This window comes from Sparus aurata, chromosome 5, assembly GCF_900880675.1.
Source record: "Sparus aurata chromosome 5, fSpaAur1.1, whole genome shotgun sequence".
In the NCBI taxonomy this organism is placed as follows: Eukaryota; Metazoa; Chordata; class Actinopteri; order Spariformes; family Sparidae; genus Sparus; species Sparus aurata.
This window is the reverse complement of record NC_044191.1, coordinates 26,775,691-26,785,518: the sequence shown is the minus strand read 5'-3', so window position 1 is coordinate 26,785,518 and position 9,828 is coordinate 26,775,691. Positions and strand designations below refer to the sequence as shown.

Genomic DNA, 9,828 nt, shown 5'->3' with positions numbered 1-9,828 from the left:
TAAAACATGCTTAAGGTTTGTTTTGTTGAAAGGAGAAGTGTTAAACTGTGTTTTTATTTTCTAATTTGGACAAGTACATTTCAAGTAACTGTTGGTTTCTATTTCTCCTCCTCTCACACAGTGCAACCTTTGTTCAAGCACTTCCGCCCCTTAGATGATTACGTAACTTTGGCGCCTCTGAGCCACCGTTTCTTTTCCCTTTAAATTGACCTAAAGTGTAATAACATAAACAGACATCTCAGCGCGGGAAAGAGCCATCTGCTCTCCCACAATGTAAAATTAACCGCCCTTCACTCCCATTGGCTGCGTCATGGCCGAGCTTGTGCTGCGATCATCCTCATTGGCCAATATCGATGTGACGCGAGGGCGCGCGTCAAGTGTTTAAACCTTATTGGATAGAAACGTATCCACCAACCGTTTCCGCACAGAGCGTTCTCTTTTCTCCCTATTGGCCAGCGGGATCTATGCCGTGCTACCATTGGCCACATTTGGCACGTAGGAGCGGATCTCCGCAGCTGATTGGCTACTGAACGTCTCGGGCGCGATTTTGCAACGCGGGACAACGTTCCTGTGGGCGCACACAGGTCAGTTCTGACGGCCTGCTGCGGCAAGAAGGAAACTTATCATCACCTTTATATCTCACTGTATCTTTGGTGGATACTTCGTAGCGAACAAACGGATCCGAGACTTTTCTCCCCTGCTCCTCTTAGGAAATGAAGGACATATTCACTCCAGACTGAACGGCGCACTGATTATAACTTTAATTTTTTTTTTAAACTTTTTTATCAGAGTTTGTAACGTTTACAGTTTTTTTTTTTTGCTTGCTTCTGCGGAGTTTTGACACCCACCCTGTACAATGGCGGACAACAAGCACCCGCACGTTATTTTCTGCAACGACTCTCCGAAGAGAGTTCTGGTGTCCGTCATCAAGACCACCCCGATAAAACCCCGGAAAGCGGAGGCCCTGACGCCGACGAGCCCCGGCTTCAGCGACTTCATGGTCTACCCGTGGAAGTGGGGTGAGAACGCCCACAATGTGACTCTGAGCCCGGGCTCAGTGAGCGGAGCCTCGTCGCCCACCGGGACCCAGACGGCGACGGACGCGGACACATCTCCAACACCTGAGCAGATCAGGGTAGGTTTATTTTTTTATCTTAACCGCTGTGATTGACACATGTCGCTGCACAGACTGAGCTGTAGGTTAACTCGAGTTACTCCTGTACAATTAGAGGATGTTGACAACGCAGTAATAAACAAACAACACAACATGTATAAGTTATAACAACACTCACTTTTTAGTTTTTTTTTATCATCTTTAAGTAGTTACTTATAGGAGCACGAGCTTGGAGAAGAAGAAGAGTGCACGTGATGCGACAGACTGTTAACATCTTTGTAAAGACACAAACTATCGCAAAGTGAGTCTTTGGGGAACATTAACACAAGTCTGCATGTAAACTGGTGATTTCTCGTATCGTTGCTACTTTAAAAAGGCGACTTTGTGTGTGGAGTCGGCCTTAATAAGGACAAGATGGAGAGTCATTTAAAAAAAACGCCCGCGCATTAGGGTGTGACATGGTGGATTTTAAACCCAAGTTACTTCCTGGTTCTGGAGCAGCTGCTCATACATGACGTCGAGTCGCGCGCCAAAAGTGTAACCGGATGTGAATGAATTATGATGAACGAACGTGCGTCCTGCTACAATGTGACACGTGAGCTCAGCTAAGGGAGTGATGCTTGATATCATGTTACATTGTATGAATGAAACACAGACCATATTGATTATTGCTCTGTAATAACAAATCAGTTTGAGTTGATAAGTATATTTACATAAAGTGCTGGTGCTTGTGTACACATTCTTTATTTATATTCAACATTAACATATATTAAAATGTTGTGCTCTGTCTGCCAAATGTGGCTGCTGCTCAGTATGTAAATATGTTATTGTCTTTGTCCTGTCTCTGTTCCTAATGTAAATGAATCTGTGTATTCAGGATGGTATCCGCAGAGGGCGTCCTCGGGCTGACACCGTCCGGGAGCTCATAAGCGAAGGGGAGACTTCGTCCAGCCGCATTCGCTGTAACATCTGCAACCGAGTGTTTCCCAGAGAGAAGTCTCTTCAGGCTCATAAGAGGACACACACAGGTGAGAGGCTCAGGGAGGCGGGTTTGGGGAATGTTTTACAATTCAGTGACAAATCGGCTTATGGTTAAAAAGATAGCTGCCTTGACAAGGGTGGACATACTGTGAGTCCATAATGCCCTTTTCTCTGCCTTTTTGAAGTAGGCATGGTCATGTCAACAGTAAAATGCTGCAGGAAGAGGCACAGCTATGTACATCTTTGAAAGCATAATTGACCTCCTTGTACCTGTCTTTACTGTACACGTTTAAGTAATGTTCTATATGAGTAACACCATGTCAATCTCTCATTCCCTCAGGAGAGAGGCCTTATCTGTGTGACTACCCAAATTGTGGGAAGGCGTTTGTCCAGAGTGGTCAGCTGAAGACGCACCAGCGGCTGCACACTGGGGAGAAACCCTTTGTCTGCTCGGAGAAAGGTGGGTTTTTAGAAAAAGACTACACTGTTAAGATGAACAGATTGTCATGAAAGTGATGATCAGATTTTAAAGACAACAAAGCCAAAGTATTGTGAGCTTTCATTTTGAGGTACTCTGGGTACTTTCCCAGTGGCCTGAAATTGGCCTCGGTTAGTGTGACCGACTGGAGCTTTTAACTGGCTTGAAACTTTTGGAAAGTACCCAATAAACACAATTCTGACAGTGAAACTGTTTGATATAATATACATGTCAAAGCTGAAAATCAGCAGACATGGATATGAATAAGATTGATCCACTATTCATACTGCCCTTTCTTAGCAGAAGTAAACCACAAGATGTCATCGGATAAATGTGACCTTTAATGGTTTACAGAATTTATTTATACCTGTTGCTTCCTCTTTAGGATGTGGCAATCGGTTCACACATGCCAATCGTCACTGTCCCAAGCATCCTTTCTCCCGCCTGAAGAGAGAGGAACCAAAGGAGGGCCTGGGGAAGGCCCAGTCTGTGGATAACAAGGCTGTAGCAGAGTGGCTGGCAAAGTAAGTGAATACACAGGATTCCACACTAGAGCTAAAATTGCCTGTTTTGCATCCGGAGTCACAGTTTTGCCTCAAAACTTGTGTTGTGCATTTAGTGAGAATTTTTCTAATGTACACTACTCTTCTCTGTTCTTGCAGGTACTGGCAAACCCGCGAGCAGCGTGCCCCTACAACCACAAAGGTGAAGCAACAGGGCAAGGCGAGGGCAGAGGACCAGGAGCAGCAGGATCCGATGGAGTTTCTCCAGTCTGATGAAGAAAACGGAGAAGAGGAAGAGGCCATGGAGGAGGAGAAGGGCAGCCAGGGGGGAGGTGCTGCCAAGCGCCGCCTCCAGGAGCAACGAGAGCGTCTCCACGGCGCTCTGGCGCTCATTGAGCTGGCCAACAACCTGTCCGCCTGAACACCCACCCACTTCCCTATCCCTGGATTCCCACCCCCTGCTCCTCATACCTCCATTCCCAAAACCGCCTTCCTGCAGTTTGTGCTGTAGCTAGAGAGTTTTGTTAAATGCAGATCAATGACTAGTTTAGTTTATTCTATCAAGTTGTAAAGCCAGACTTCGAGAGAGAGCTGAATTGGCCTGAGATCAGTGTTGAGCACAAACATCATCTATTCCCCCCACCCACCCCCCACAGCACCAGGAAGGCACAAGCTAAAGCACCTTATTCAGCTTCCATTTTATCCTTTTTAGGCTGCTATAATTGTAGATTTGACAATATGAAGAATGTCTTTCTTTCTCATGTCTTCTGAAGGCAAAGAAAGAGTTATGTCGTAATTTGTTTTGTTTGCACTTTGATGGTAACGAGTTTTTTTTAAGTATGCTGTGAGTGTCACAGAGTGTGTATGACTGATGTATATATGGATTAAGCTCAGATGGACAGAACGATACAGGGTGTGGTACATCACAGGAGGTTGCATTCCAGCTGTGTGATGGCCTCTCATCATGCTCCCAAGGTTTCATCTCCAGCATTGCAAGCACAGTTTTTCGCTGCCACTGACGACAGCAGTGGTGGTAGAAATGGACTGAGAAAGGGTCCGTTTGATCCTCGTTCATTACAGCACGCTCAGAGAAGTGTGAATAGGTGGATGTAAAGGAGACGAAAACAAGTCAAGGGAGCTTGATTAGTCCAGCATGTAACATTGTTTTTATATGCGAATGAGAGGTGATCATTGCAAGCCTAATCCAGAGGTCTGGTGAGGCACAAGACTTCAAAAAATATCCAAACTTTGACAGCTTTTCTCATTATTTATACATAATTATATCCACATGACATTACTAGAGACGTGCAGGAAAAGTCAACTTCAATTTGACTATACTGCCTTCTGGATTTAAGTATACAACTAAATATTACAACTAATACTTAAAAAAGCTCCAGAGTACTTTTTTAGGACATGCCATATTTCAATTTCAACAGCTGTTTTTCATCACAGATGCAAGGAACGTGTTTACAAAATGCAGGTTTAAAGTTGTTTTCCAACCAGACGGGAGATTTTTGTATTCTTTTTTTTTTTTCAATGAAAGATGTCTGTCACCTTTTATATTAAAAGCTGGCCGACCAGTTACGATACGGGCATAGCATCATAGTAGTGTGTGGTGCAGCATCTCACTTCAAAGGGTTAAATTATGCGATATTTATTTTACCATTTTTTTTTTCTTATCAACATTCTGTTCCAGCTATCTGAGAGCCCTGGAATCATTTTGTGTGCAGATAAATATTCTGGCATCAAGTTTTAAAAAAAACATGAAGTCCATTTTAGAATATAAATTTAAATATCCCACTTACTTCGATTTAAGCACTTACAGAACCCCCGGTGAGTCTTGGATTATGCTTGCAATGCGCTGAAGATTAAATTTGTTGTAGATGACCAAGAAAATGGCGCCCATGTTTTTATAAACTGATTTGTGTAGTGCTGGTTGTTTGATTTTGATTTTATTTTTTTCTCCTTTTATAAAATAACAACACTACATTCTTCAACACTGTAGGACGCCTCTCATTACTGCCCTGCCTCTGGTTGTCTCGGGGAAGTCTGATCTGACAACCTGTCTATCACTCTAGCTGAGAAGTTTGAATCTGTCTTATTTACAAATTACCCATGTGGAGTTTTCGGTGAAACTGGAAGTTCAGATTTGTTGATAATCAAAACACCAAATGATTTATTGTACCCAATTATAGTATATTTTGAAGCGTTTTCTAACCCTTAGTCTATTTTGTGGTTCGAGAAGAAAGTATGGCATTTAATATATACACATTATGTTTGTTAGAATATTGAGTGTGCACAATTTGTGGAGAGCTATGAATACATAGTTTCAGTTTTCCCTGCTAACAATCCTCCCAACAGTTTTCATGTTTGTGACATGTGTAGTGCTTGCTTGATAGACATTATGTTACACATTTCAAAGGTAAGATTTCTCTGACAGGCTGTCCACACTGTTATATAATTACTGGTCTTCAATAAACATTCACTGAACCTGACCCAGACTTTATACACGTGTCTTTTGTCTTGATTTAGCAGTAAAAAATTATAGAAAGTGTCAGCAATGCATCCAGGACAAACCAATTCATTTATTTTAAATGAATACAAGGGTAGAAGCAATACAATGCTCCAATATGAAGCAGAATAATGCCACCAAGTGGTGAATGCAAAAATAGCGTCCAGTTAGTCAGTGACTGTGGAGTCTTCTGTAATGTGAATCTTCAGCTCCGGTGCTTCACTGATTCTTGTCGATGATTTAGTGTTAAAGGTGAGATATGAGTACGCTAGTCCGCCGGACATACTGCAAAGCACAAGATACAATCAATGAAGTGTGAAGTCGTGGAAAATTGTTGCAGCTAAGGCTCATCTTTTTTTTAAAAACTGCCTAAAACTAATCTTACAAGCTTGATTCTAAAAAAGTCTGGATGCTGTCTACTTGTACTGTGTTCAATATTGGTATGTCGAAAATTATTAGCAAATGATCTTACTCCTTTTCATGTTTTACACAGCGTCCCAACTTTTTATGAATTCTGGTTTTATCTATTGGGAAATTCAGACATTAATGATTGCTTATTTTGCATAATTCAGAGTTGACCTTCCTTGCACTTTCCCACAAGTAGTGAAGTATTTAATTTTTTTTTTGTTTATGTGAACAGCTGGGCACTTTTTCCAAGACTTTGCTTTTCTGAGTATCTTTCCCACAAACTGAAAGTAAATGTATGAAGAAACATTGTGGCCTGATCATCTAACAATCCCCAGTTGTCGCCAGGCACAGTTCATACTGACATTTTATGAAATTATGATATGAACAGTGGAAAAGAAAATAATCCCAGAATATATTCTTACCAAATGCTGAGGCCCAGGAAGTTGGTCCAAGAGAACAGGTAGTCTCCACCCACAAAGATGCCAATATAGGCTACTGCAACATTCTTAAGAGAGGTTTAATACATGTTAACGAAGATCTTGTTAGTGGAAACTGGACAAATAAAAATGTGACAATACATCATAGCCTCTGCCAAGGAATTGTTTGAATATGCAGTGTTTTATGATCGCTTATCGCCTGCCATCTGATGTAAAATCCAGACCCACGTGCAGGTGAGACTTTAAAGTAGCGTGCGCGTTCTAATCTAAAACTAATATTTGTTATCAGTGAGGTCTTACCTTTACTGCGCCCACTACTGTAGTAGTTAGCGCTGAGTTATAATAGCTGCACAGAACTATGGAATACATCAGCACAAATCTGAAAAAACAGAGCTGAGTCTTAAAAAAACTGAGTGACTAAAGGATTTTTGAGTTGCCAAAAGGTGTAACTGAACAGTCCGAAGTGAATTAGTGACGTACCCCATGAAGCACGACATGAGGAAACAAACAATAAATGTGGCTTCAACCCAGTCCTCGAATGCGGCTGCCTGTGGGTCAAAACATTACGAGGTGGTCGGGAAAGGAAAAGCATACAACCGAAAGACTGCATTGGATCACGTCACAGTTACTGCACGTACCTTGTGTAAGTCTCCAGTAAATGCACTCGCCAAGAGAGTGGGGACGATGATGATAAGTGCATTGTAAAATAAGACACCGTACTTTCCGAGGCCCTTTGGAAGAAAACAAAGAGGAAAATGTGAGATATATTGTGACCAAAATTGAACATACAGATCATTTGTGGAGGTGTAACAAACACAAAACCTGATAAAATGACTTTTTCTGCATGTTAACACTACAAAGTGTTGCTTACTCTGGAGACATTATACCTCTATAAACAACAGCTGTCAGAATCTAAAGGTGGGGATTTTAAAATACGTGGTTGAGAGAGTGAACCCAGCCATCGTCCTTTTTTTTTTTTATGTAAAGTGTGTGTGCGCTACCACGAAAACGGTGTGTTCAAAGTCCTATTTACTTAAAGTCTAAACAAACCAAACTAAATCCTCCACCTCTGTTTACACATGATATGCTAATGATTGAATGTATGATTTTCTTGGACCAGCTTTGACACTAAACCACATTTAGAATATTAGTATAATAAGGCAATTAACGTCTGAGCGTTGTTCTCTCGCATTAGAATTTAGGACCAGGAAAACAGGTTTAACTTTGACCTACAGTCTATATCTTATAATCTTTAGGCACTTCATACTGCAGTTAGCTTCCCACACCCACACAGACAAGTGAGCTGCTCTGAAACTACCCATAAAACACAACACTAATCCCTTCTACTTGCACAGGATGTGAAGGTAACGTTACATCGGTGCCAAGGTTCTTCTTGGTGTACACATTGCTGGCGGCAGTGAAGGCATCGTTGAGCAGGATGAAAGTGTATCCCTCCACGTCGAAGGCCAGGTCAGAACTAGAGGAAAGGGGAAAGATGGAGGGAAAGCACAGGTGTTCTGTCTGCTCTTGGTTCAGATTCGTAAGCAATCTATTCACTACCGCCGTAACACGCTCTGTGAAGCCTACTTCTGTAACACATAAAGTTAGTAATATAGTTGTAATATACATTCATTATTTTATAACACATTATAATAACTATTATAATGTGTTATAATGTGATTGTAAGTCAATGCAAGAAAACACACTGAACCTTATAACAGGTACCAACATATAATACATAGATAATTCTGATTTAACACCACAGTAATCCAATATACTAATGTTTTGACTGCTTTATAAACAATGGTGTAACAATGACTTATGGATATTATTATAAAACATGACAAATATCCACGAGTGCTTATAACAATGAATATGTAGAACTGCATGTGCATACAAATGCATTGCAAGTATGCTCACAACGCGTTATAATGCATTATACACATGGGATTCATAGAAAGTGCTCCCACAATTGCAATTAAATGAATTAATTAAACACATTCATACCTTGCAGCCACCATGGCACCGAGGACTATGGTCACAACACTGTACACAAGGCGTTTTGGAAACGTTTTTCTGGGGTGAAGAAGGAACACAGAATGTTTAGGTCGAAGCCAAAAGCTCTTATGTTGTTCAGTTCGACTGGTTAACGTATAATAAATCTCTCCATCGAAGAGAGCCACATGTCATAAGATCATTTTTAATATATAAAATGTGTCAGAGCTCTAACAGCTAAGGAACAGTCAAACACATGTCTTACCTAAGTATGTATACTTCCAGGATCATTGTCATCAATATAGTGAATTTCCGTAATACTGTGAACATGGGTAAACTGTAAAAGACAACACGAATGAGCGCTGTAAAACCCTCAGGAAAGAATCTGCTTCACTGGATAAGATGAACTGGTGATACCTGAGTTTTTTGGTGCTGGCCAGTCCTGTTATATGGTTCCCAACATACAGCAAAGGAAGAGGGAAAATCTGGCAAGAAAATAAAAAGGCGTACCCATTTGGAAAAACACTATATGGTCAAATAAAGGATGATAAATATGATTTGAAACGTGAGAAATGCTTACTTTTAAGAAAATGCTCCTGTCAAAGTCTTGAAACTGGACTGTTTTGCTCAGTTTGGCAGCGTAAAGGACAACAAGAGTGGTGATCATCTGACAGGACAAAAGTGACAGTGAGAGAGAGAGAGAGAGAGTGTGTGTGTGTGTGTGTGTGTGTGTGTGTGTGTGTGTGTGTGTGTGTGTATGTGTGAGACACACAGAGGGGGAGAGAGAGATGGGGGATAAAAACTCACACCTGGACAACTTACCTGGCCAATGCCCAGACACATGTAGGAGGGGAACCTGCACAGAACCACAACATAAACAGCAGCAGACTGTGATTCCATACTGTGTGCTATAACACCATAACAGCCTTTCTTTCTACGTGTGTGAGCTTCTTATTCACTGACCCCACGAGTGACTCGCTCTGTGTGACAGCGCCACAACGTACCTGAAGCCCGTCAGCACGGTTTTGTTCACTACCGTGATAAGAAACGAGCTGCCGGCGTAAAACACAGCGGATAAGAAGCGTTGGTGTCCGGAGTGCTCAGCCGGCTCCGGACACGCTTTGGCGGACATGTTGAAACACTTTAAAACACCTGTCGGAGTTCTTGCGAGATGTTCCTCTGAGGTGGGGCAGTTCCTGGTTTTCGGCGGAGTCTCCAGGAGGCTCGAGCTGCACACAGAGTGGGCGGACCTCAACCACAATTGTCATTCGTTTACAGGAAGTCACGTGACATCAACAGTGGGATAGTTTCTTTTCTTTCTTTTTTTTTTTTGCTTATATATTTAAAAAAGATAAACTTTAGAAAATGTTTTTTTTTTTAACTTTATGTATTTTACAGTT

At 41.6% G+C, this 9,828-nt stretch overlaps 2 protein-coding genes across 5 annotated transcripts; one reads left to right on the top strand and one right to left on the bottom strand.

Moving 5' to 3' along the window:
• The first annotated feature begins 541 nt into the window (after positions 1-541).
• Positions 542-5,582, top strand: znf367 (zinc finger protein 367). The gene is made up of 5 exons (XM_030418116.1): positions 542-1,135; positions 1,992-2,142; positions 2,436-2,555; positions 2,959-3,097; positions 3,236-5,582. Exons 1-5 carry the CDS (start codon positions 857-859, stop codon positions 3,495-3,497), a joined length of 951 nt encoding a protein of 316 aa, XP_030273976.1. The 5' UTR covers positions 542-856; the 3' UTR covers positions 3,498-5,582.
• A 59-nt stretch (positions 5,583-5,641) lies between these two features.
• slc35d2 (solute carrier family 35 member D2) lies at positions 5,642-9,681 on the bottom strand. Of its 4 annotated transcripts, none has more exons than XM_030418114.1 (12): positions 9,433-9,681; positions 9,251-9,284; positions 9,009-9,095; positions 8,846-8,913; positions 8,694-8,765; positions 8,441-8,509; positions 7,808-7,910; positions 7,072-7,164; positions 6,914-6,981; positions 6,734-6,812; positions 6,419-6,501; positions 5,642-5,873 (listed from the first exon to the last, which is right to left on the bottom strand). In XM_030418114.1, the coding sequence occupies exons 1-12, from the start codon at positions 9,558-9,560 to the stop codon at positions 5,756-5,758; spliced, it is 1,002 nt and encodes a 333-aa protein (XP_030273974.1). In that variant the 5' UTR covers positions 9,561-9,681; the 3' UTR covers positions 5,642-5,755. The 4 variants fall into 4 exon arrangements, 2 of the variants coding, with proteins under 2 accessions (XP_030273974.1, XP_030273975.1); XR_003984152.1 differs by having other exon boundaries at positions 5,809-5,873; positions 6,419-6,550; positions 6,648-6,812; XR_003984151.1 differs by having other exon boundaries at positions 5,809-5,873; positions 6,419-6,550; positions 6,648-6,981.
• Between the last annotated feature and the right edge of the window lie 147 nt (positions 9,682-9,828).